The following is a 27,994-nucleotide window of genomic DNA, read 5'->3' as shown; positions in this document are numbered from 1 at the left end:
ATAGGCACGATGCAATACATTGTATAAAATACAGTATATATACACACACATGAGATGATTAATGTAAGATTTGTAAACATTAAAGTGGCATTATTTAAAGTGACTATACTGACATCAATAAAGACAATCTACCAACATAATACAGCATTTCCCGTCATTCTTTTCTGATTTCTACTTGATTTTGTGGAAGCTTTTCGGAAATTCTGTTATACATTTTGCAATGATTTTTTTCCGTCCTGCAATGTTGACTGTTGTGCAAGTGTGTACTCAATCTTCACAAATCCCAATCTTCACAAATCTGAAAAATAACAATTGCACCAATTAATTAGATAAAATGAATCCACCCACACACCTCTCCATCAGGCGTGGGGCTTGCTATCAACACAAGATGCACCTCCCATTCCGCTCATCAATCGCTTTCAATTTGAGCATCGATTTGTCTTAAAAATGCTTGATTGTGATTTTTTCTGAAAGGGTCGCAAGGGAGATGAAGAAAAGAAAACGTAAAAAATTGAGTATTGTGGTTGATAAGTACTTTTAAAACCCAGAAAGCTTGTGCTTTCATCATACGTGTTAAGTTGAATACCGCAAAGCTGACAAATTGCACTCAGCGATTTGAGCAGCGCTCTCCATAGACACACTGGGGAGAGCAGAGTGCCGACCACCCTACTAAAGCCAAGAGTAGACTGGGGAGAGCAGAGTGCCGACCACCCTACAAAAGCCAAGAGTGGCGGAGTAAAAACGCCACTCACCTTGATTCTTTCAGCGCTTGCCACAGTCTTCCCTGCTACCACTTCAGTCATGGTGATCTGCCACTGCTGTGGGAAGTGTTCTGATTTTCATATACTTTGCTGATTCGACGTGACTTGATTGTCGACCTTCTCTTGTGTTCCAAGCGCAACGTTACATGGAGTGCAAAACAATTTCCCAACCACTCTCCATTCAATACAAACATTCACCAGAGTATTATGTTTAAGCAATAAGGCCAGAAGGGGTGTGGTATATGGCCAATATACCACTGCTAAGGGCTGTTCTTATGCACGACTGAAAGCGGACTGCCTGGATACATTGGCCATATACCACAAACCCCCGAGGTGCCTTATTGCTATTATAAACTGGTTACCAATGTAATTAGAGCAGTAAAAATACATGTTTTGTCATACTGTCTGATATAACGACGGCTGTCAGCCAATCAGCATTCAGGGCTCAAACCAGACAGTTTATAATATTCCAACAATGCAGTGAGTGTCTGGCATCTTTTATTCTTGTGATTTATCCTCACCATGATACAATACTGACTTTTCATGGATAAAGACAATCTACCAACATCATCCACCTTTAATGAAGAAGAAGATAACAGTTTGTTAGCATTTATTATTTAATTAATGGATACTTTACAATATTCTAAACCAGGGGTTGGAACCAGTTCAGGGAACAGAAAAGAAAACCGGAATTTCAAGGAACAGAACCAGAACTGACAACGAAAGGGATCTATACTGTTCCGGAACAGAACAATATTCTAAAAAACACCGGTTCCATCCAGATCATGACATAACAATACATTTTATGTCAATACAAACCAGCCCTTCTACTGAGTTTAATCAGGTATAAAAAATATCCACAACTGAATTCTACTGGAGTCTATGGACTTATTTTGTATTCAACAGAATAGCCCATAGGGCCCATGGACAAATGCAGTGCACTACAGAATAGGGCCAATGGTCGAAAGTAATGCACTACAGGGTGAATAGCGCACCATTTGGGACATTGAGCCCCAGTATATACTACATATCGACTCAGCCCCCAGTATATACTATATATAGACTCAGCCCCCAGTATATACTATATATAGACTCAGCCCCCAGTATATACTATATATAGACTCAGCCCCCAGTATATACTACATATAGACTCAGCCCCCAGTATATACTACATATAGACTCAGCCCCCAGTATATACTATATATAGACTCAGCCCACATTATATACTATATATAGACTCAGCCCCCAGTATATACTACATATAGACTCAGCCCCCAGTATATACTATATATAGACTCAGCCCCCAGTATATACTATATATAGACTCAGCCCCCAGTATATACTACATATAGACTCAGCCCCCAGTATATACTACATATAGACTCAGCCCCCAGTATATACTATATAGTATATACTATATATAGACTCAGCCCCCAGTATATACTATATATAGACTCAGCCCCAGTATATACTATATATAGAGTCAGCCCCCAGTATATACTATATAGTATATACTATATATAGAATATACTATATAGTATATACTATATATAGACTCAGCCCCCAGTATATACTATATATAGACTCAGCCCCCAGTATATACTATATATAGACTCAGCCCCCAGTATATACTATATATAGACTCAGCCCCCAGTATATACTACATATAGACTCAGCCCCCAGTATATACTACATATAGACTCAGCCCCCAGTATATACTATATAGTATATACTATATATAGACTCAGCCCCCAGTATATACTATATATAGACTCAGCCCCAGTATATACTATATATAGAGTCAGCCCCCAGTATATACTATATAGTATATACTATATATAGACTCAGCCCCCAGTATATACTATATATAGACTCAGCCCCCAGTATATACTATATATAGACTCAGCCCCCAGTATATACTATATAGTATATACTATATATAGACTCAGCCCCCAGTATATACTATATATAGACTCAGCCCCCAGTATATACTATATATAGACTCAGCCCCCAGTATATACTATATATAGACTCAGCCCCCAGTATATACTATATATAGACTCAGCCCCCAGTATATACTACATATAGACTCAGCCCCCAGTATATACTATATATAGACTCAGCCCCCAGTATATACTATATATAGACTCAGCCCCCAGTATATACTATATATAGACTCAGCCCCCAGTATATACTATATATAGACTCAGCCCCCAGTATATACTATATATAGACTCAGCCCCCAGTATATACTATATATAGACTCAGCCCCCAGTATATACTATATATAGACTCAGCCCCCAGTATATACTATATATAGACTCAGCCCCCAGTATATACTATATATAGACTCAGCCCCAGTATATACTATATATAGACTCAGCCCCCAGTATACACTATATCTATAGACTCAGCCCCCAGTATATACTATATCTATAGACTCAGCCCCCAGTATACAGGCCTCTATAGACTCAGCCCCCAGTATACAGGCCTCTATAGACTCAGCCCCCAGTATACAGGCCTCTATAGACTCAGCCCTCAGTATACAGGCCTCTATAGACTCAGCCCCCAGTATACAGGCCTCTATAGACTCAGCCCCCAGTATACAGGCCTCTATAGACTCAGCCCCCAGTATACAGGCCTCTATAGACTCAGCCCCCAGTATACAAGCCTCTATAGACTAAGCTACTGTTTTACATGTTAGTCATGTACATACGTTACTTTAACAGGAAATAATGTATTTAAAAAAAAACATACTACATATTCATCATCTCAAACACCACCCCAACATCAACATTGGTTGATGACGTCATCAACCAATTAGTAGGTCATTAGTAAACAATTCTGCCTGATAATTGGTTAAAATCACACTGATGTCATTGGAAACACACACACTCCTCTATATATTTTACCGCAAAACATAACAATGTGCCATTTTCACAAATGTTCGATGTTGGGGGTGGTGCTTGAGATTAGTCATCTATGTAATGGTGAAATGTCCCTTTAACATGATACTGTGGTAGTTCGGGTTAGATATGGTTGTTTATTGTGTCATCTGTGCATTCAAAAGAAGGACGGTAGTGCCTTAGACCGCGGTGACCCTTGGGAGGCCAGACGTTGTGTTTTTACCATCACTAGACTAATAAGGCTGGGACATCAGTTTGTCAATGTTCATGCTGTCATGATCATGCTGTTTAATTAATCAGCTTCTGGATATTACACACCTGTCAGGTGGATGGATTATCTTCACAAAAGAAAAAAATGCTCAATAACAAGGACGTAAACAAATTTGCGCACAAAATAAGCTTTTTTTGTGTGAATGGAAAACGTTTTGTTCAATATATCGATCTCATGTAAAGGCTTTAGGCCTGGGAATAGCACTATTACAGCAACCACTATAGTTGTTAACGATCTTGTCTCGATCTCATGTAAAAGGCTTTGGGCCTGGGAATAGCACTATTACAGCAACCACTATAGTTGTTAACGATCTTGTCTCGATCTCATGTAAAAGGCTTTAGGCCTGGGAATAGCACTATTACAGCAACCACTATAGTTGTTAACGATCTTGTCTCGATCTCATGTAAAGGCTTTAGGCCTGGGAATAGCACTACTACAGCAACCACTATAGTTGTTAACGATCTTGTCTCGATCTCATGTAAAGGCTTTAGGCCTGGGAATAGCACTACTACAGCAACCACTATAGTTGTTAACGATCTTGTCTCGATCTCATGTAAAAGGCTTTAGGCCTGGGAATAGCACTATTACAGCAACCACTATAGTTGAGATCGAGACAAGATCGTTAACATGTAAAAGGCTTTAGGCCTGGGAATAGCACTATTACAGCAACCACTATAGTTGTTAACGATCTTGTCTCGATCTCATGTGAAGGCTTTAGGCCTGGGAATAGCACTATTACAGCAACCACTATAGTTGTTAACGATCTTGTCTCGATCTCATGTGAAGGCTTTAGGCCTGGGAATAGCACTATTACAGCAACCACTATAGTTGTTAACGATCTGGTCTCGATCTCATCTCAATAGGGATGATACTATTACGTTACGGAATTACCTCGACTGCTGACCTGGCTGTGACAAGACTACAGTCTGATTTTACAGTTGTGCAGGAAAAACCCCTTACTGATTTTTAAAACTCAAACCCGTTCACGGGGTTAGTTAACTCTAGAGACTCCATCGGTGTCTACAGAGTTCGGTCGATCAGCATTTGGTTTCCTTGTGCCTTGCGTGTGTCGAATAATCTACAATGCACTTTAAAAAAAAAATCAGAGGAATTGGTGCCTCTAGGGCATTTCAGACAGTTGTTATGGGAACCTTGTTGCTAAAGAATGTCTGTTTTTTTATGATTGTGTTTTACTTTGTGTCATGTTGTGTATAACACCGTGTATATTGGGTTTATGAATGGGTAGTTGCATGTGTTTATTGTATATTAATGGGTAGTTGAATGTGTTTATTGTATAATAATGAGTAGTCGAATGTATTTATTGTATATTAATGGGTAGTTGAATGGGTAGTTGAATGTGTTTATTGTATATTAATGGGTAGTTGAATGTGTTTATTGTATATTAATGGGTAGTTGAATGGGTAGTTGAATGTGTTTATTGTATATTTATGGGTAGTTGAATGTGTTTATTGTATATTAATGGGTAGTTGAATGTGTTTATTGTGTATTCATGTGCATATGAATTGGTAGTTTAATGTGTATTCATGTGTATATGAATTGGCAGTTTAATGTGTATCGTGGTGCTATACAGGCCTCATCTGGAAAAGAGACCTCGGGTCTCAGTATTGACTCCCTGTCAAAATAAAGGTCAGATTTATACACTCTCTAGCACATTAGGCGGTGGTGGTATTCAAGTTGAGTTCATTTGTGAACTTCCAATACACTCATAGAAGTAAAAGAAGATGATGAAGATCGCCCTAAATGGTGCAGTCCATGACACCATTGCAAGGATAGGTGTGAATATCAATACCTATAGTTAGCTTATGTATCCTCACTTCACGTTTATTTCACATCACTCTCCACTCCCTCAACTTCTTTCTCTTCTTGGACAATCACATTGAAAGCACAGGCAGGCTTCCCTCCAATGGATATTCTCTCATGACTTCTTAGACTTCTTAGCTGACTGAATCCCTCTCCACACCGAGAACATTGGTAAGGCTTCTCACCACTGTGTGATCTCTGATGATTCTTTAGGTCTCCAGCAAAACGGAAATTATTTCCGCAAAGTGAGCAGTGGTAGGGTTTCTCCCCTGTATGAATTCTCTGATGATCTCTAAGGCTTCCTGAATGATTGAAGCTCTTCCCACACGTGGTGCAGTGGTAAGGCTTCTCTCCACTATGCACTCTTTCGTGTCTCTTAAGGTTTACTTTCTCACTGAAACTCCTCCCACATTGGGAGCAGAGGAAAGGTTTCTCTCCAGTGTGTACTCTTTGATGATTCTTAAGATTACTTGAGGAACTGAAAATCTTTCCACATTGAGGACAGGGGTAACGACCCCGATCAGGCAATCTAGATGCATCTGGGTCAACTAAACCACTGTTGTTGTTGTCCTCTTCAGCTTCTCTCACTTTCTTCTCATCAATTTTCTTCCCATCATCCTCTTCTTTGACAATCACATTGAAAGTACAGTCACGATCCTCCTCTTTGACAATCACATTGAAAGTTGAGGGAGACGACTCTCCAATATGCATTTTCTGATGGCTTTTAAGACTTTTTAATTGAGGGAATCCCTCCCCACACTGAGAGCAGCGGTAAGGCTTCTCTCCACAGTGTGATCTCTGATGATTCTTTAGGTTTCCAGCAAAACAAAAACTATTTCCACACAGAGAGCAACGGTAAGGCTTCTCCCCTGTATGTATTCTCTGATGTTTCTTAAGGTTTCCTGGCTGACTAAAACTCTTCTGACAAAGAGAGCAGTGGTAAGGCTTCTCCCCTGTATGTACTCTTTGATGTTCCTTAAGACTTCCCGAACGATTGAAGCTTTTCCCACACTGGGTGCAGTGATACGGCTTCTCCCCACTATGTACCTTCTCATGTCTCGTGAGGTTGAATTTTTCACGGAAACTCTTCCCACATGTGGCACAGTGAAATGGTTTCTCTCGAGTGTGTACTCTTTGATGATTCTTTAGTTTACCTGAGGAACGGAAACTCTTCCCACACTGATGACAGGGGAATCGACCACGACCAGATAGTCTTGATGTATCTGGGTCAACTACACCACTAGGTTCCTGCTCTTCCTTAACTTCTCTCTTTACCGTCTCATCGATTTCCTTTTCATCCTCCTCCTCTTTGACAATCACATTGAAAGTACTGGCAGACTTCTCTCCACTGTGCGATTTCTGATGAGTCTTCAGGTCTCCTGCTCGACTGAAACACTTCCCACAAAGAGAGCAGTGGTGAGGCTTCTCTCCACTGTGCGATTTCTGATGAGTCTTCAGGTCTCCTGCTCGACTGAAACCCTTTCCACATTGAGAGCAGTGGTAAGGTTTCTCTCCATTGTGAACTCTTTGATGATTCTTTAGATTACCTGAGGAACTGAAACTCTTTCCACATTGAGGACAAGGGTAACGACCACGAAGTCTTGATGTATCTGGGTCAACTATACCACTAGTTTCCTTCTCTTCCTCAACTCCTCTCTTTTCCTTCTCATCCTCCTCCTCTTTGACAATCACATTGAGAGTACAGTCACCGTCCTCCTCTTTGACAATCACATTGAGAGTACAGGTAGGCTTCTCTCCACTGTGGGATCTCTGATGAGTCTTCAGGTCTCCTGCTCGACTGAAACACTTCCCACATTGAGGACAGGGGTAACTCCCACAACCAGGCAGACTTGAAGCTGTGGAACTGGGCTCGTTGACTGAGTCTGGGTTGGGGATCTCTCCTGTAAGAATATGAACAGATATGGGGTAAGAAACGGACAGAGGAACAAAGTATTTTATCTTAATGCAGGATTTAACATTAATTAGGATTAACAGTGTATTGAAATAAATACTTTTGCAAGGGGCTTGTTGCATTACACATAAATAATGCCGCCATTGTCAAATTACAATGCATTGCGCAATGGTCGGTAGCCCTTTTTTGGAGGCACTCGCCTTCCCTCTTACACATACAGAAGCCTGAGGGTTATACTACAAAAAGCAGAGTCAATGAGTTAGCCAGCTAACTTGCCTAAATATTCTGAATTAACATTTTATTCAACACCCAAAAACACATGTTTACATTTCTTAATGAACCAGAAAATCAATGGTTATTTTGGGTTGTTTACCTCTGAACCAAAGAGGATGTTAGCCTGAATTTACCTGAGTCAAAAGAGGCCCTGTCCTCCTCTCGCTCTTCCTCCTCCCGCTCATTGATTTCTCTCTCCTCGCCCTCCTCCTTGACAATCACATTGAGTTCCACTGTTTGACTGCAGTACCCCAGCTTCACTGACAGCAACTTTGGACCCTGCTGTGAGCTTCTCTGGGCTGGAACACCACAACCAGAACCTGGTTCAGACATGGTAGGCTGGATAGATCTAAAGGAGGAGACCGAAAGGGTGATTTTCACAAACCTAGATCGTGGTATAGCTCCAGAAAAGACAACAAAAAATGTATCTAAGCGGGCCTCCCGGGTGGCGCAGTGGTTAAGGGCGCTGTACTGCAGCGCCAGCTGTGCCACCAGAGACTCTGGGTTCGCGCCCAGGCTCTGTCGTATCCGGCTACGTCCAGGAGGTTCGTGGAGCGACGCAAAATTGGCCTAGCGTCGTCCGGGTTATCCTTGTCTCATCGCGCAATAGCGACTCCTGTGGCGAACTCTAACTATGAAATAACTCATATGGAAACATGTAGTAACCAAAGAAAGTGTCAAACAAATAAAAAAATATATTTTATATTTCAGATTCTTCAAAGTAGCCACCCTTTGTCTTGATGACAGCTTTGCACGCTCTTGGCATTCTCTCAACCAGCTTCATGAGGTAGTCACCTGGAATGCATTTCAATTAACATGTGTGCCTTGTTAAAAGTTAATTTGTGGAATTTATTTCCTTCTTAATGCGTTTGAGCCAATCAGTTGTGTTGTGACAAGGTAGGGGTGGTATACAGACGATAGCCCTGTTTGGTAAAAGACCAAGTCCATATTATGGCAAGAACAGCTCAAATAAGCAAAGAGAAACGACAGTCATGAAGGTCAGTCAATACGGAAAATTTCAAGACCTGAAAGTTTCTTCAAGTGCAGTCACAAAAACCATCAGGCGCAATGATGAAACTGGCTCTCATGAGGAACGCCACAGGAAAGGAAGACCCAGAGTTTCCCCTGTTGCAGAGGACAAGTTCATTAGAGTTAACTGCACCTCAGATTGCAGCCCAAATAAATGCTTCACCGAGTTCAAGTAACAGACACATCTCAACATCAACTGTTCAGAGGAGACTGCGTGAAATCAGGCCTTCGTGGTCGAATTGTTGCAAAGAAACCACTACTAAAAGGACACCAATAAGAAGAAGAGACTTGCTTGGGCCAAGAAACATGAGCAATGGACATTAGACCGGTGGAAATCTGTCCTTTGTTCTGATGAGTCCAAATTCTTGGTTCCAACCACCGTGTCTTTGACACGCAGAGTAGGTGAACGGATGATCTCCGCATGTGTGGTTCCCACTGTGAAGCATGGAGGAGGAGGTGTGATGGTGCTTTGCTGGTGACACTGTCTGTGATTTATTTAGAATTCAACGCACATTTAACCAGCATGCAGCATTCTGCAGCGACATGCCATCCCATCTGATTTGGGCTTAGTCCCACTATCATTTGTTTTTCAACAGGACAATGACCCAACACACCTCCAGGCTGTGTAAGGGCTATTTGACCAAAAAGGAAAATGATGGAGTGCTGCATCAGATGCCCTGGCTTCCACAATCACCCAACTGGGATGGTTTGGGATGAGCTGGACTGCAGAGGGAAGGAAAAGCAGCCAACAAGTGCTCAGCATATGTGGGAACTCCTTGAAGACCATTGGAAAAGCATTTGTTGAACACTTTTTGAGTTACTACATGATTCCATGTGCCATTTTATAGTTTTGATGTCTTAGGCGTAGGTCTGTGTCAACCTTTGAAGGAGGAGGTCTGTGTAAACCGTTGAAGGAGTAGGCCTGTGTAAACCGTTGAAGGAGTAGGTCAGTGTAAACCGTTGAAGGAGTAGGTCTGTGTAAACCGTTGAAGGAGTAGGTCTGTGTCAACCGTTGAAGGAGTAGGTCTGTGTCAACCGTTGAAGGAGTAGGTCTGTGTAAACCGTTGAAGCAGTAGGTCTGTGTCAACCGTTGAAGGAGTAGGTCTGTGTAAACCGTTGAAGCAGTAGGTCTGTGTAAACCGTTAAAGGAGTAGGTCTGTGTCAACCGTTGAAGGAGTAGGTCTGTGTAAACCGTTGAAGGAGTAGGTCTGTGTAAACCGTTGAAGGAGGAGGTCTGTGTAAACCGTTGAAGGAGTAGGTCTGTGTCAACCGTTGAAGGAGTAGGTCTGTGTAAACCGTTGAAGGAGTAGGTCTGTGCAAACCGTTGAAGCAGTAGGTCTGTGTAAACCGTTGAAGGAGTAGGTCTGTGTCAACCGTTGAAGGAGTAGGTCTGTGTAAACCGTTGAAGGAGTAGGTCTGTGTAAACCGTTGAAGGAGTAGGTCTGTGTCAACCGTTGAAGGAGTAGGTCTGTGTCAACCGTTGAAGGAGTAGGTCTGTGTCAACCGTTGAAGGAGTAGGTCTGTGTCAACCGTTGAAGGAGTAGGTCTGTGTAAACCGTTGAAGCAGTAGGTCTGTGTCAACCGTTGAAGGAGTAGGTCTGTGTAAACCGTTGAAGCAGTAGGTCTGTGTAAACCGTTAAAGGAGTAGGTCTGTGTCAACCGTTGAAGGAGTAGGTCTGTGTAAACCGTTGAAGGAGTAGGTCTGTGTAAACCGTTGAAGGAGTAGGTCTGTGTAAACCGTTGAAGGAGTAGGTCTGTGTAAACCGTTGAAGGAGTAGGTCTGTGTAAACCGTTGAAGGAGTAGGTCTGTGTCAACCGTTGAAGGAGTAGGTCTGTGTAAACCGTTGAAGGAGTAGGTCTGTGCAAACCGTTGAAGCAGTAGGTCTGTGTAAACCGTTGAAGGAGTAGGTCTGTGTAAACCGTTGAAGGAGTAGGTCTGTGTAAACCGTTGAAGGAGTAGGTCTGTGTAAACCGTTGAAGGAGTAGGTCTGTGTCAACCGTTGAAGGAGTAGGTCTGTGTCAACCGTTGAAGGAGTAGGTCTGTGTCAACCGTTGAAGGAGTAGGTCTGTGTCAACCGTTGAAGGAGTAGGTCTGTGTCAACCGTTGAAGGAGTAGGTCTGTGTCAACCGTTGAAGGAGTAGGTCTGTGTAAACCGTTGAAGGAGTAGGTCTGTGTCAACCGTTGAAGGAGTAGGTCTGTGTCAACCGTTGAAGGAGTAGGTCTGTGTCAACCGTTGAAGGAGTAGGTCTGTGTAAACCGTTGAAGGAGTAGGTCTGTGTAAACCGTTGAAGGAGTAGGTCTGTGTCAACCGTTGAAGGAGTAGGTCTGTGTCAACCGTTGAAGGAGTAGGTCTGTGTCAACCGTTGAAGGAGTAGGTCTGTGTCAACCGTTGAAGGAGTAGGTCTGTGTAAACCGTTGAAGGAGTAGGTCTGTGTCAACCGTTAAAGGAGTAGGTCTGTGGCAACCGTTGAAGGAGTAGGTCTGTGGCAACCGTTGAAGGAGTAGGTCTGTGTAAACCGTTGAAGGAGGAGGTCTGTGTAAACCGTTGAAGGAGGAGGTCTGTGTAAACCGTTGAAGGAGGAGGTCTGTGTCAACCGTTGAAGGAGGAGGTCTGTGTCAACCGTTGAAGGAGGAGGTCTGTGTAAACCGTTGAAGGAGGAGGCCTGTGTAAACTTTTGACTGGTTCTGTATACTGCTGTTCCTCTTTATTATCTATCCTGATTGCCTCGTCACTTGTATCCCTAACTACATGCATATATTACCTCGACTACCTCAATATTAATCTAATTATGGCATATTATCCAATAGTCATGTAAACACCTTACTCTGCTTATCTTAAAAATCGGTATACGGTCAAAAATGAAAGCATGCATCAACGCCGATTAAAACAAGGTTTTCTGAGCAACCTTTCAGACTATAGGACATGTAGCATAAAATCTGAATTCCAGCAGATTGTATTTGAAATCGAAATTCCAGCTAATTGTATTTGAAATTGAAATTCCAGCTAATTGTATTTGAAATTGAAATTCCAGCTAATTGTATTTGAAATCGAAATTCCCGCTAATTGTATTTGAAATTGAAATTCCAGCTAATTGTATTTGAAATTGAAATTCCAGCTAATTGTATTTGATCTGCACATGTGCTGGCAACAGCCTCCCTGTTAAGTGCAAAGTGAAGTGAGTTCAGAACAACTGAATGTACTACTATCTTATAACATTTTGTTTGTGAAAACTATTTCTATGTCCGAACTCGGAATCAAATGTGCTTTAAAAAAAATAAAAAAAATAACATGATCTCTGTGGTAGAACATTTATTTTGAGTAGTAATCTTCTGCATTTATCAGAGAGCCATCGGGTAGCCGGATTTCAGATTTTTCCATGGAAACTGGATTATTATTAGAGAAACCGTTCTTCTTGCAAAGCACGTTTTAATCAGACTATTATATTAATGTGACTATCCATGTAACCATGTAACCTCACACAGACAGACTTGGTAACGCTACGCCTTGTATTTTATTGCTTAACTATTCTCATTTTCCTTTTTAACTCTGCATTGTTGGGAAAGGGCTCGTCAGTCAGCATTTCACTGTAAAGTCTACACCTGTGACAAAACAGGGGGAAAGGGCTCGTCAGTCAGCATTTCACTGTAAAGTCTACACCTGTGACAAAACAGGGGGAAAGGGCTCGTCAGTCAGCATGTCAATGTAAAGTCTACACCTGTGACAAAACAGGGGGAAAGGGCTCGTCAGTCAGCATTTCAATGTAAAGTCTACACCTGTGACAAAACAGGGGGAAAGGGCTCGTCAGTCAGCATTTCAATGTAAAGTCTACACCTGTGACAAAACAAGGAGAAAGGGCTCGTCAGTCACCATTTCACCCTAAAGTCTACACCTGTGACAAAACAGGGAAACGGGGGATAGTCAGTTGTCCAACTGAATGCCTTCAACTGAAATGTGTCTTCAGCATTTAACCCCTGTGAATCAGAGAGGTGGGCGGGGCTGTATTTAACCCCTGTGAATCAGAGAGGTGGGCGGGGCTGTATTTAACCCCTGTGAATCAGAGAGGTGGGCTGGGCTGTATTTAACCCCTGTGAATCAGAGAGTTGGGCGGGGCTGTATTTAACCCCTGTGAATCAGAGAGGTGGGCGGGGCTGTATCTAACCCCTGTGAATCAGAGAGGTGTGGGCTGGGCTGTATTTAACCCCTGTGAATCAGAGAGGTGTGGGCTGGGCTGTATTTAACCCCTGTGAATCAGAGAGGTGTGGGCTGGGCTGTATTTAACCCCTGTGAATCAGAGAGGTGTGGGCTGGGCTGTATTTAACCCCTGTGAATCAGAGAGGTGTGGGCTGGGCTGTATTTAACCCCTGTGAATACAGCCCAGAACAGAGCTCCGGGCAGCCGAGCGGAAATGGAGGAAAACTCGCCTCCCTGCGGACCTGGCATCCTTTCACTCCCTCCTCTCTACATTTTCCTCCTCTGTCTCTGCTGCTAAAGCCACTTTCTACCACTCTAAATTCCAAGCATCTGCCTCTAACCCTAGGAAGCTCTTTGCCACCTTCTCCTCCCTCCTGAATCCTCCTCCCCCTCCCCCCCCTCCTCCCTCTCTGCAGATGACTTCGTCAACCATTTTGAAAAGAAGGTCGACGACATCCGATCCTCGTTTGCTAAGTCAAACGACACCGCTGGTTCTGCTCACACTGCCCTACCCTGTGCTCTGACCTCTTTCTCCCCTCTCTCTCCTGATGAAATCTCGCTTCTTGTGACGGCCGGCCGCCCAACAACCTGCCCGCTTGACCCTATCCCCTCCTCTCTTCTCCAGACCATTTCCGGAGACCTTCTCCCTTACCTCACCTCGCTCATCAACTCATCCCTGACCGCTGGCTACGTCCCTTCCGTCTTCAAGAGAGCGAGAGTTGCACCCCTTCTGAAAAAACCTACACTCGATCCCTCCGATGTCAACAACTACAGACCAGTATCCCTTCTTTCTTTTCTCTCCAAAACTCTTGAACGTGCCGTCCTTGGCCAGCTCTCCCGCTATCTCTCTCAGAATGACCTTCTTGATCCAAATCAGTCAGGTTTCAAGACTAGTCATTCAACTGAGACTGCTCTTCTCTGTATCACGGAGGCGCTCCTCACTGCTAAAGCTAACTCTCTCTCCTCTGCTCTCATCCTTCTAGACCTATCGGCTGCCTTCGATACTGTGAACCACCAGATCCTCCTCTCCACCCTCTCCGAGTTGGGCATCTCCGGCGCGGCCCACGCTTGGATTGCGTCCTACCTGACAGGTCGCTCCTACCAGGTGGCGTGGCGAGAATCTGTCTCCTCACCACGCGCTCTCACCACTGGTGTCCCCCAGGGCTCTGTTCTAGGCCCTCTCCTATTCTCGCTATACACCAAGTCACTTGGCTCTGTCATAACCTCACATGGTCTCTCCTATCATTGCTATGCAGACGACACACAATTAATCTTCTCCTTTCCCCCTTCTGATGACCAGGTGGCGAATCGCATCTCTGCATGTCTGGCAGACATATCAGTGTGGATGACGGATCACCACCTCAAGCTGAACCTCGGCAAGACGGAGCTGCTCTTCCTCCCGGGGAAGGACTGCCCGTTCCATGATCTCGCCATCACGGTTGACAACTCCATTGTGTCCTCCTCCCAGAGCGCTAAGAACCTTGGCGTGATCCTGGACAACACCCTGTCGTTCTCAACCAACATCATGGCGGTGGCCCGTTCCTGTAGGTTCATGCTCTACAACATCCGCAGAGTACGACCCTGCCTCACACAGGAAGCGGCGCAGGTCCTAATCCAGGCACTTGTCATCTCCCGTCTGGATTACTGCAACTCGCTGTTGGCTGGGCTCCCTGCCTGTGCCATTAAACCCCTACAACTCATCCAGAACGCCGCAGCCCGTCTGGTGTTCAACCTTCCCAAGTTCTCTCACGTCACCCCGCTCCTCCGCTCTCTCCACTGGCTTCCAGTTGAAGCTCTCATCCGCTACAAGACCATGGTGCTTGCCTACGGAGCTGTGAGGGGAACGGCACCGCAGTACCTCCAGGCTCTGATCAGGCCCTACACCCAAACAAGGGCACTGCGTTCATCCACCTCTGGCCTGCTCGCCTCCCTACCACTGAGGAAGTACAGTTCCCGCTCAGCCCAGTCAAAACTGTTCGCTGCTCTGGCCCCCCAATGGTGGAACAAACTCCCTCACGACGCCAGGACAGCAGAATCAATCACCACCTTCCGGAGACACCTGAAACCCCACCTCTTCAAGGAATACCTAGGATAGGATAAGTAATCCTTCTCCCCCCTTAAATGATTTAGATGCACTATTGTAAGTGGCTGTTCCACTGGATGTCAGAAGGTGAATTCACCAATTTGTAAGTCGCTCTGGATAAGAGCGTCTGCTAAATGACTTAAATGTAATGTAAATGTAAAATCAGAGAGGTGTGGGCTGGGCTGTATTTAACCCCTGTGAATCAGAGAGGTGTGGGCGGGGCTGTATTTAACCAATGTGAATCAGAGAGGTGTGGGCTGGGCTGTATTTAACCCCTGTGAATCAGAGAGGTGTGGGCGGGGCTGTATTTAACCCCTGTGAATCAGAGAGGTGTGGGCGGGGCCATAATCGACATCCACGTCTTCGGCGCCCGGTAGAACAGTGGGTTAAATTGCCTTGTTCATGGGGCAGAACGACCGATTTTTACATTATCAGCTCGGGGATTCGATCCAGCAACTTGGGCTCGTAAGTAATTATCACACTGTAAAAGTCTACACCGGTGACAAAACATCTGATTTGATATAAAATTGTCAATAGAAGAAAATAGTTATTTTTTTCCCCCCTCCCAATTCTAAATAAAATCAGCGACTCAGGCGACATCCAGGTCTTCAATGACTTTCAGTTCTCTTCGCGGAACGTCTTTATTCCATGAAGAGAACAATGATATTTTCTTTTAGAGTCACTGTGAAACAATCATTCGTACCCTTCTCTCGTATCCGTTATCAAACTAATGATCTTCAGCCGGAACAAGTCAGTAATCTGCTTCCATAGGCAGAGATAGCGATATATTCCAGCTCATGAATTTCCAGAATAGGTGTATTTGCATTAGCGACGCTATCTGCTACTCCCGGGCTACTTCTTATCGTTGCCAACTTCACAACGTCACTGTCCGTTCACACTGTCACTGAGTTCACACCCAGAGAAGTGTGGCTGTTCATTTTGCAGCCCTTAAAGAGTAGCCAATCCAAGTAGATGCTTCATTTTGCAGCCCTTAAAGAGTAGCCAATCCAAGTAGATGCTTCATTTTGCAGCCCTTAAAGAGTAGCCAATCCAAGTAGATGTTTCATATAGGACATGTACATTCTGTTTTGTATGCTATGGACTTTAGTGAGTAGGCTGGACCCTGGTGTTATTAGACACAATCGATTATGTATGGTGCAGTATTTATGTCCATTATGACAACCAAGTAGATTAAAGCTGATTGGCCACTCTTTAAGGGCCGCAAAATGAGCAGCGATGCTCCTGGGGGTGTAAACTCAGTGGACTTGGAGACTAGAAGTGTTCCTGGGGGTGTAAACTCAGTGGAATTGGAGACTAGAAGTATTCCTGGGGGTGTAAACTCAGTGGAATTGGAAACTAGAAGTGCTCCTGGGGGTGTAAACTCAGTGGAATTGGAGACTAGAAGTGCTCCTGGGGGTGTAAACTCAGTGGACTTGGAGACTAGAAGTGTTCCTGGGGGTGTAAACTCAGTGGACTTGGAGACTAGAAGTGTTCCTGGGGGTGTAAACTCAGTGGATTTGGAAACTAGAAGTGTCCCTGGGGGTGTAAACTCAGTGGACTTGGAGACTAGAAGTATTCCTGGGGGTGTAAACTCAGTGGATTTGGAAACAAGAAGTGTTCCGGACCTTTTACTGCAGCACAACGTACACAAGATAAGAGTACACACACAAACAACCAACATTGTTGACCATTTAGGATTGAAATAAACAAATACATCCCACAATATCTTATAGAAATACTTGTTATCAAACAAAGAATAATTACAAGGATAAAATACATGGATAATTCTGCACTAATTAGTAATTTACAAAGTATTCACACAGAGAGGAAGTGGAAGAGAGGCCCAGCTAGGGTGCAAATCTGTATTCGTCCAGCAGGTGGTGTTTTCCCCCCAGTTGTTTGGCTAAGTAACCGGTTTTTGTATGAAGTCAATGAGAGTGTGTCGAATTCGGTCAACAACAACAAAAAAATGACTATTTGCGACACAAGGTTAATTTGATCTAATAGAAGTTTCGTAATGTTTAAGTCGTTACGAGTGTACTGATATAAGTAGGACACTATACTGGAGTTGTCCCAAGATGGTAGTAAATGGTAGTAGCATACAATCTCTCCATTGAAAAACAGGCGGTTGACATCAACAACCCTCATCAAATACTTTCTTAAAGGATTACAATAATGAGATGAATCCACCAATTCAAAGAAATGATAGGGGGGGAGCTCGACAGCCCACCGTGCCGCTTTGTGGACAACCACTCCCATTACTAGAGCGGAAAGACATGCATCTTGTCAGTTTATCCATAATAACGGGACTCTTATTCTGGAGGATTCCAAAAGATCCATGCACCCAGAAGTACTTCGTTATTCTTGCCTGCGTCACAGCTGTATCATTATGATGGAAAGCCAAATTTTGCTTCTTCGGTCGACATTCCTTCTTAATTTGCTTGAAAATATTGTGGAAAAAGGGTTATGCCTTGATCACACCAACAGAATTATTGCACAAAAAGGTACACAGCATCATCTGGATATGTGCAACATTCACATTCTGCTACCATTTCTGTCAAGACGTCTATGCATACAGTTTGACGCGTATGTTCAATAAATGCAACACAATCACCAAACAGAACGCACTGCCTCTGCAAATCAATGCTGCAAGGCAAACGCCGGACCAGTTGGATAGGAAATTACTTTAATTTTACCTTTAACGAGGCAAGCCAGTTAAGAACAAATTATTATATTTACAATGAAGGCCTACCCTGGCCAAACACTAACGATGCTGGGCCAATTGTGCGCCACCCTATGGGACTCCCGATCACGGCCGGTTGTGATACAGCCTGGAATCGAACCAGGGTCTGTAGTGACGTCTTTAGCACTGAGATGCAGTGCCTTAGATCTCTGCGCCACTCGGGAGTACCAAAACGCAATAATACTGTCGGTATGATCGAGGCGTTAGCTGTTTGCATAAACCTGTAGCCGGTTAGTTTAGCGACGGTTAGTCCAGCTAATTTGGCTAGCTACCTAGATAGCTAAACCAAATCTTTTGTAACCAACCTATCTATCTGTGGCTAAACAAGGAGCAGCCGGTTAGCTAATTCCTCACAACAGTCATTTTACTCACAATGAGTCGACAGCTGGCTAACTACGAAATGAAAGCCACACTTCAACCGTGAACCTGGAATAAAGTTAGCATGTTAGCTAGCTAGCTACACAAACGGGTCGGACGGGAGATGTGTTGCTAACTGGCTAACAGCTAACTAGCTGGGGGAACAACAAAACCAGGCCGCGGAAACCAGTGCGGTTTCATCCTGGAATGCGTTGGTTTACAGACCGTGTTACAAGCATCATTAAAACAAATAATAACAATTAGCAATAGGTTACCTGGAACTGATTTCCTGTAGCGAATTTCTTGGCTGAAAATAATTGGAAATGTTGAGGTCTCGTAGAGCAGCGGGAAAAACGTATCCACTTTCCGAGTGAGTTTGGTCTGGATTATGAGATGACGCAGGAAATGTTCGTGAGTGTCATATCAGCGTAGTCATTGTGCATGTTTTACAGGCCTCTCTTGTTCAATCTCATATTTAGGTTATTATTCTGAATTAACTCAACCAGACTTGAAGGTAAACTTCAACATGTCTTTACTCCGTCACTGTCCGTGAAATAAACCCCACATTCCCGTGGTGACGTCATATGTCAGCACGTCACATCAATACACGACATTCCCCCTTTACTTGGACATGAACTTTAACGTCAACCTGACATTTTTTTAATGTATTTTATTTAAATAGGCAAGTCAGTTAAGGACAAATTCTTATTTATAATGATGGCCTAACCCGGGCCAAACACTAACCCGGGCCAAACCCTAACCCGGATGATGCTGGGCCTCTCTGACATGCAGTCGTGGCCAAAAGTTTTGAGAATAACACAAATATCAATTTCCACAAAGTCTGCTGCCTCAGTTTGTATGATGGCAATTTGCATATACTCCAGAATGTTCTGAAGAGTGATCAGATAAACTGAAATTAATTGCAAAGTCCCTCTTTGCCATGCAAATGACCTGAACCCTCCAAAAAACATTTCCACTGCATTTCAGCCCTGCCACAAAAGGACCAGCTGACATCACGTCAGTGATTCTCTCGTTAACACAGGTGTGAGTGTTGACGAGGACAAGGCTGGAGATCACTCTGTCATGCTGATGGAGTTTGAATAACAGACTGGAAGCTTCAAAAGTAGGGTGGTGCTTGGAAACATTGTTCTTCCTCTGTCAGCCGTGGTTACCTGCAAGGAAACAAATGCCGTTATCATTGCTTTGCACAAAAAGGGCTTCACAGGCAAGAACATCAAGGAGAGTGGTTCAATTGTTGTGAAGAAGCCTTCAGGGCGCCCAAGAACGTCCAGCAAGCGCCAAGACCATCTCCTAAAGTTGATTCAGCTGCTGGATCGGGGCACCACCAGTACAGAGCTTGCTCAGGAATGGCAGCAGGCAAGTGTGATTGCATCTGCACGCACAGTGAGGCGAAGACTTTTGGAGGTTGGCCTGGTGTCAAGAAGGGCAGCAAAGAATCCACTTCTCTCCAGGAAAAACATCAGGGACAGACTGATATTCTGCAAAAGGTACAGGGATTGGACTGCTGAGGACAAGGGTAAAGTCATTTTCTGATGAATCCCTTTTAAGATTGTTTGTGGCATCCGGAAAAAAAGCTTGTCTGGAGAAGACAAGGTGAGCGCGACCATCAGTCCTGTGTCATGCCAACAGTAAAGCATCCTGAGACCATTCATGTGTGGGGTTGCTTCTCAGCCAAGGGAGTGGGCTCACTCACAATTTTGCCTAAGAACACAGCCATGAATAAAGAATGGTACCAGCACATCCTTCGAGAGCAACTCCTCCCAACCATCCAGGAACAGTTTGGTGATGAACAATACCGTGTCAGCATGATGGAGCACCTTGCCATAAAGCAAAAGTGTTAACTAAGTGGCAAGGGGAACAAAACATCGATATTTTGGGTCCATGGCCAGGAAACTCCCCAGACCTTAATCCCATTGAGAACTTGCGGTCAATCCTCAAGTGGCAGGTAGACAAACAAAACCCCACAAATTCTGACAAACTCCAAGCATTGATTATGCAAGAATGGACTGCCATCAGTCAGGATGTGGCACAGAAGTTAATTGACAGCATGCCAGGGCAGATTGCAGGTCTTGAAAAAGAAGAGTCAACTCTGCAAATATTGACTCTTTCCATCTACTTCATGTAATTGTCAATAAAAGCCTTTGACACTTATGAAATGCTTGTAATTATACTTCACTATTCCATAGTAACATCTGACAGAAATATCTAAAGACACTGAAGCAGCAAACTTTGTGGAAATTAATATTTGTGTCATTCTCAAAACTTTTGGCCACGACTGTACACTGTAGCAGTGACAGATCCATACAGCTACGGAGCCTCCATCCGACCAAACTACACTTCCACTACTCTTCCCGAGTTACACTTACACACAGGTGTCCGGAGCATGCTACACTACTCTTCCCGAGTTACACTTACACACATGTGTCCGGAGCATGCTACACTACTCTTCCCGAGTTACACTTACACACAGGTGTCCGGAGCATGCTACACTACTCTTCCAGAGTTACACTTACACACAGGTGTCCGGAGCATGCCAGACAGCTAATTGGCCTCTTGTATTCCATCTGTTTTCCATAAACAAGCGCTGTAACTTGAAGATGTCATAAGGTGAATTCACCAATTTGTAAGTCGCTCTGGATAAGAGCGTCTGCCAAATGACTTAAATGTAAATGTAAATGTAAGATATGGCCGTATGGGAACAATAACCAAGGTGTGTATCAATTTAACCTTTTGTTTTTTTGTTTTTTTGAAAATTATAACGACTGTACACGACAACTTTCATTCTTTACCTGTATAGCAACAGTTGTGTTACCAATAAACAACTGAAATCTGTTCAATGTCTTATTTCTGTTCTCCTAATGGATTTTCCTTTTTAAGTCTACTTCTAAGGAAAACAAAACACTATTATTATTATTATTCTTTTCTTACTGTAACAAAACATTTTTGCACCTTTTTCACAACATAATTCAAACATTCAGTCTTCATATTAGTCCTTTGTTCTTGTCATTTTTCCAGTTTATGCTTGTTTTCTTTACCCCTTACAGTACAGGATAATTACTTAAATGATTATTATTTAAATGATTATTTAAATTTAAGTCCGTTAACTTCTGTGGCAGTTTAATTCGTCTGTGAGGCCTGACTAGCTTGGGTGTCCGTGGTCTTTGTGGTGATCCCTCACATATGGTCTCTGGTTTGGACTCTATGTAATGTCTCAGAGTAGGACTCTGTTCCACAGTCTCTGTCAGTCTCTGGTTTAGACTCTATGTAATGTTTCAGAGTAGGACTCTGTTTCCACAGTCTCTGTCAGTCTCTGGTTTGGACTCTATGTAATGTCTCAGAGTAGGACGCTGTTTCCACAGTCTCTGTCAGTCTCTGGTTTGGACTCTATCTAATGTCTCAGAGTAGGACTCTGTTCCACAGTCTCTGTCAGTCTCTGGTTTGGACTCTATCTAATGTCTCAGAGTAGGACTCTGTTTCCGCAGTGTCTGTCAGTCTCTCTGGTTTGGACTCTATGTAATGTCTCAGAGTAGGAGTCTGTTTCCACAGTCTCTGTCAGTCTCTGGTTTGGACTCTATGTAATGTCTCAGAGTAGGACTCTGTTTCCATAGTCTCTGTCAGTCTCTGGTTTAGACTCTATGTAATGTCTCAGAGTAGGACTCTGTTCCACAGTCTCTGTCAGTCTCTGGTTTGGACTCTATGTAATGTCTCAGAGTAGGACTCTGTTCCACAGTCTCTGGTTTGGACTCTATGTAATGTCTCAGAGTAGGACTCTGTTCCACAGTCTCTGTCAGTCTCTGGTTTGGACTCTATGTAATGTCTCAGAGTAGGACTCTGTTTCCATAGTCTCTGTCAGTCTCTGGTTTAGACTCTATGTAATGTCTCAGAGTAGGACTCTGTTCCACAGTCTCTGTCAGTCTCTGGTTTGGACTCTATGTAATGTCTCAGAGTAGGACTCTGTTTCCACAGTCTCTGTCAGTCTCTCTGGTTTGGACTCTATGTAATGTCTCAGAGTAGGACTCTGTTTCCACAGTCTCTGTCAGTCTCTGTCCTTTGGTTGTGGATTTGGCTCCTCAATTCTATAGCTCTTCATGAATGTTGTATTGCTGGAATACCTGGCTCCAGTTGGAGATGGAACAACCACATTGTTTCCCTCTATATTGACCACAGTGTTGAAGGTTGTTGTGAACTTGTCTGTTTTTGTCCTGTTTTAGGAGAACCTGGTCTCCGATGTCCGTGTCAGAGTGTTCAACTCTGCGACGGTTGTCTGCATAGATCTTGGATTTCCCGTTCTGCTCAGCATCATTTTTCCGGCAGAAGTTCTGGAACTGGGATGACAGGCACTGTGGGCCACAATCAGATGGGATTGTTCGTGGGTGACCACGACGACTGAAAATAGTCTCCAGACTATCAATCATCTTTTTTTTCTGTGGTAGTAGATTGCAGGATATCACATTCATAATATCTGCTGCAATAGTCTACAACGACTAGTGCTGAGTGTCCTGTTGGTAGTGGACCCAATAGGTCCGTTGGTGACGTCCCTTCAGGTAGCTCTGTGGGTCTCAGAGGTTCTGGCACGTCTGGTCGTGCTACAATCTGACAACCATGGCAGGACTTGACGTGTCTCTCTGCAGCCTTGTACAATGTCCGGCCTTCGTGTTTATCCATGACATGTAGTTTTGTGACTACAATGTCCGGCCATCGTGCTTTACTCATGACATGTAGTTTTGTGACTACAATCTCTGGCCATCGTGCTTATCCATGACATGTAGTTTTGTGACTACAATCTCTGGCCATCGTGCTTTACTCATGACATGTAGTTTTGTGACTACAATGCACCGCCATTGTGCTTACTCATGACATGTAGTTTTGTGACTACAATGTCCGGCCATCGTGCTTATCCATGACATGTAGTTTTGTGACTACAATGCCTGGCCATCGTGCTTTACTCATGACATGTAGTTTTGTGACTACAATCTCTGGCCATCGTGCTTATCCATGACATGTAGTTTTGTGACTACAATGTCTGGCCATCGTGCTTTACTCATGACATGTAGTTTTGTGACTACAATGTCCGGCCATCGTGCTTATCCATGACATGTAGTTTTGTGACTACAATACCCCGCCATCGTGCCTATCCATGACATGTAGTTTTGTGACTACAATGTCTGGCCATCGTGCTTTACTCATGACATGTAGTTTTGTGACTACAATGTCTGGCCATCGTGCTTTACCCATGACATGTAGTTTTGTGACTACAATACCCACATGTCCCTGGTGATCTAAGGCTACAGCCGTCACACAAAGCCCACGTGACAAAACAATGCCTGTTCCCCTTAGGACTTAATTTTCAACTGGCATGTCTCATGACACCCACTCTGCAGAGCATTTCTCAGCTCTCTTGGCTCTTTGTCTGTAGCTCCACTTCCCGTGTGGTCATTGCATTTGGAGATGGTTTCACAGCCACAAATCTCATGCTCTCCTCTGCTCCGCGTGTGTGTGTGTGTGTGTGTGTGTGTGTGTGTGTGTGTGTGTGTGTGTGTGTGTGTGTGTGTGTGTGTGTGTGTGTGTGTGTGTGTGTGCGTGCGTGCGTGCGTGCGTGAGGACAGTCTGCCTATTGAGGACAGTCAACCTATTGAGGACAGTCAGCCTATTGAGGACAGTCAACCTATTGAGGACAGTCAACCTATTGAGGACAGTCAACCTACTGAGGACAGTCAGCCTATTGAGGACAGTCAACCTACTGAGGACAGTCAGCCTATTGAGGACAGTCAACCTATTGAGGACAGTCAGCCTATTGAGGACAGTCAGCCTATTGAGGACAGTCAACCTATTGAGGACAGTCAGCCTATTGAGGACAGTCAGCCTATTGAGGACAGTCAACCTACTGAGGACAGTCAACCTACTGAGGACAGTCAACCTATCGAGGACAGTCAACCTATCGAGGACAGTCAACCTATCGAGGACAGTCAACCTATTGAGGACAGTCAACCTATCGAGGACAGTCAACCTATCGAGGACAGTCAACCTATCGAGGACAGTCAACCTAGAGGACAGTCAGCCTATTGAGGACAGTCAACCTATCGAGGACAGTCAGCCTATTGAGGACAGTCAACCTATCGAGGACAGTCAACCTATCGAGGACAGTCAACCTATTGAGGACAGTCAACCTATCGAGGACAGTCAACCTATTGAGGACAGTCAACCTATTGAGGACAGTCAGCCTACTGAGGACAGTCAGCCTACTGAGGACAGTCAGCCTATTGAGGACAGTCAACCTATTGAGGACAGTCAGCCTATTGAGGACAGTCAGCCTATTGAGGACAGTCAACCTATTGAGGACAGTCAGCCTATTGAGGACAGTCAGCCTACTGAGGACAGTCAGCCTACTGAGGACAGTCAACCTATTGAGGACAGTCAGCCTATTGAGGACAGTCAGCCTATTGAGGACAGTCAACCTACTGAGGACAGTCAGCCTATTGAGGACAGTCAACCTACTGAGGACAGTCAGCCTATTGAGGACAGTCAACCTACTGAGGACAGTCAGCCTATCGAGGACAGTCAACCTACTGAGGACAGTCAGCCTATCGAGGACAGTCAACCTACTGAGGACAGTCAGCCTATTGAAGACAGTCAGCCTATTGAGGACAGTCAGCCTATTGAGGACAGTCAACCTATTGAGGACAGTCAGCCTATTGAGGACAGTCAGCCTACTGAGGACAGTCAGCCTATTGAGGACAGTCAACCTACTGAGGACAGTCAGCCTATTGAGGACAGTCAACCTACTGAGGACAGCATTTTAGCCCCGCTGGTCACGGCCCTCCTTCGTCTGCGACGCGGACGATGATGTCATCCGATATGTTCTCCGAACCCCTCGGTGCCAGTTGCTGTCGCGACGTCGCGTTGATACGTTCTCGCTCTCCGATGCAACTCCAAAGCCTTTTATATCTCCATGTCCCATTATGCACTGCAAACGTCGTTGTGTCTGGGGTTCGCTCCAGTTGATGATTTCAGGCCCCATTTAAGATCCAGTTTACTCGATGTGACAGTAGACCCATTCACTCCTTGCTAAAGTTCATCCACTGTAAGGATCGGGTGTCTGCCACGTATGACTGCTGTGTTCTCTCGTCTCATGTCCAGACACAGTCTTATATCGCCGTCCGGTTTCGGCACTAAAACTACCAGATTCACCATATTGGCACTGACACTACCAGATTCACTCAGGGTGTGGACACCATCCACTCTCTCCATTAAATCCATGTTTTGTTGTTCCTTATCCTAAAGGTCTGTGCTATTGGTCCACAGCTTCTCTCAGACCTACAGGTCTGTGCTATTGGTCCCCAGCTTCTCTCAGGTGGAACGGAACACGCCTAAAGGTCTGTGCTACTAGTGTAGCTTCAACATGTAGGTTGATCTCACCCTTCAACGTGTAGGTTGATCTCCCCCTTCAACATGTAGGTTGATCTCCACCCCTTCAACATGTAGGTTGATCTCCACCCCTTCAACATGTAGGTTGATCTCCCCCTTCAACATGTAGGTTGATCTCCCCCTTCAACATGTAGGTTGATCTCCACCCCTTCAACATGTAGGTTGATCTCCCCCTTCAACATGTAGGTTGATCTCCCCCCTTCAACATGTAGGTTGATCTCCACCCCTTCAACATGTAGGTTGATCTCCACCCCTTCAACGTGTAGGTTGATCTCCACCCCTTCAACATGTAGGTTGATCTCCCACCCCTTCAACATGTAGGTTGATCTCCCACCCCTTCAACATGTAGGTTGATCTCCCCCTTCAACATGTAGGTTGATCTCACCCTTCAACGTGTAGGTTGATCTCCCCCTTCAACATGTAGGTTGATCTCCCCCCCTTCAACATGTAGGTTGATCTCCCCCTTCAACATGTAGGTTGATCTCCACCCCTTCAACATGTAGGTTGATCTCAACCCCTTCAACACGTAGGTTGATCTCCCCTTCAACATGTAGGTTGATCTCCCCTTCAACATGTAGGTTGATCTCCACCCCTTCAACATGTAGGTTGATCTCCCCTTCAACATGTAGGTTGATCTCCCGCCTTCAATATGTAGGTTGATCTCCCACCCCTTCAACATGTAGGTTGATCTCCCCCTTCAACGTGTAGGTTGATCTCCCCCTTCAACATGTAGGTGGATCTCCCAACCCTTCAACATGTAGGTTGATCTCCCCCTTCAACATGTAGGTTGATCTCCCCCTTCAACATGTAGGTTGATCTCACCCTTCAACGTGTAGGTTGATCTCCCCCTTCAACATGTAGGTTGATCTCCCCCCCTTCAACATGTAGGTTGATCTCCCCCTTCAACATGTAGGTTGATCTCCACCCCTTCAACATGTAGGTTGATCTCAACCCCTTCAACACGTAGGTTGATCTCCCCCTTCAACATGTAGGTTGATCTCCCCCTTCAACATGTAGGTTGATCTCCACCCCTTCAACATGTAGGTTGATCTCCCCCTTCAACATGTAGGTTGATCTCCCGCCTTCAATATGTAGGTTGATCTCCCACCCCTTCAACATGTAGGTTGATCTCCCCCCTTCAACGTGTAGGTTGATCTCCTTCTTTCAACATGTAGGTTGATCTCCCAACCCTTCAACATGTAGGTTGATCTCCTTCCTTCAACATGTAGGTTGATCTCCACCCCTTCAACGTGTAGGTTGATCTCCCCCTTCAACATGTAAGTTGATCTCCCACCCCTTCAACAAGTAGGTTGATCTCCCGCCTTCAATATGTAGGTTGATCTCCCACCCCTTCAACATGTAGGTTGATCTCCCCCCTTCAACGTGTAGGTTGATCTCCCCCTTCAACATGTAGGTTGATCTCCTTCCTTCAACATGTAGGTTGATCTCCACCCATTCAACGTGTAGGTTGATCTCCCCCTTCAACATGTAAGTTGATCTCCCACCCCTTCAACATGTAGGTTGATCTCCCCCTTCAACATGTAGGTTGATCTCCCCCCTTCAACATGTAGGTTGATCTCCCCCCCCCCCTTCAACATGTAGGTTGATCTCCCCCCTTCAACATGTAGGTTGATCCCCCCCTTCAACATGTAGGTTGATCTCCCATCCCTTCAGCGTGTAGGTTGATCTCTCACCCCTTCAACGTGTAGGTTGATCTCCCACCCCTTCAACGTGTAGGTTGATCTCCCACCCCTTCAAACAACCTGGGTTACTGCTGTTTTTTCTGCGTTTTGACATCTGTCACTGCTGCTATGTCAACACCCCAATTTAATGTCAGTCTCTTTACGTAGCAACAGCTCTCCACGTCCACATTTGTGAACTCAGCCTGCGCTTGCCTAGCTTTATTTGGCATGTGAGAAAAAACCTTTTACTGGTGATGCCTCACGTGATGAGTATGCATACAGCTGTTCATCAGTCAGTGACGAACGGCACCCGATTATCTTGGCTTTCAACATTTCCCATGTGCTCTCATCTATGTTTTCTCGTGATTTCCCATGTGCTCTCATCTATGTTTTCTCGTGATTTCCCATGTGCTCTCATCAATGTTACTCATGATTTCCCATGTGCTCTCATCTGTTTCTTGTGATTTCCCATGTGTTCTCATCTACAATGTTACTCGTGATTTCCCATGTGCTCTCA

The 27,994-nt window shown here is 44.5% G+C and overlaps 1 protein-coding gene across 1 annotated transcript; it reads right to left on the bottom strand.

The window, feature by feature from the left end:
• Positions 1–2,979: 2,979 nt before the first annotated feature.
• LOC135530840 (zinc finger protein 271-like) lies at positions 2,980–18,725 on the bottom strand. The gene is made up of 3 exons (XM_064959014.1): positions 18,625–18,725; positions 8,079–8,293; positions 2,980–7,660 (listed from the first exon to the last, which is right to left on the bottom strand). Exons 2-3 carry the CDS (start codon positions 8,275–8,277, stop codon positions 5,781–5,783), a joined length of 2,079 nt encoding a protein of 692 aa, XP_064815086.1. The 5' UTR covers positions 8,278–8,293; positions 18,625–18,725; the 3' UTR covers positions 2,980–5,780.
• Positions 18,726–27,994: the final 9,269 nt, after the last annotated feature.

The sequence above is a fragment of the Oncorhynchus masou genome, unplaced genomic scaffold (assembly GCF_036934945.1).
Source record: "Oncorhynchus masou masou isolate Uvic2021 unplaced genomic scaffold, UVic_Omas_1.1 unplaced_scaffold_1437, whole genome shotgun sequence".
Classification (NCBI taxonomy): Eukaryota; Metazoa; Chordata; class Actinopteri; order Salmoniformes; family Salmonidae; genus Oncorhynchus; species Oncorhynchus masou.
The sequence above is the reverse complement of the archived record's forward strand: the minus strand, read 5'-3'. Positions and strand labels throughout refer to the sequence as shown.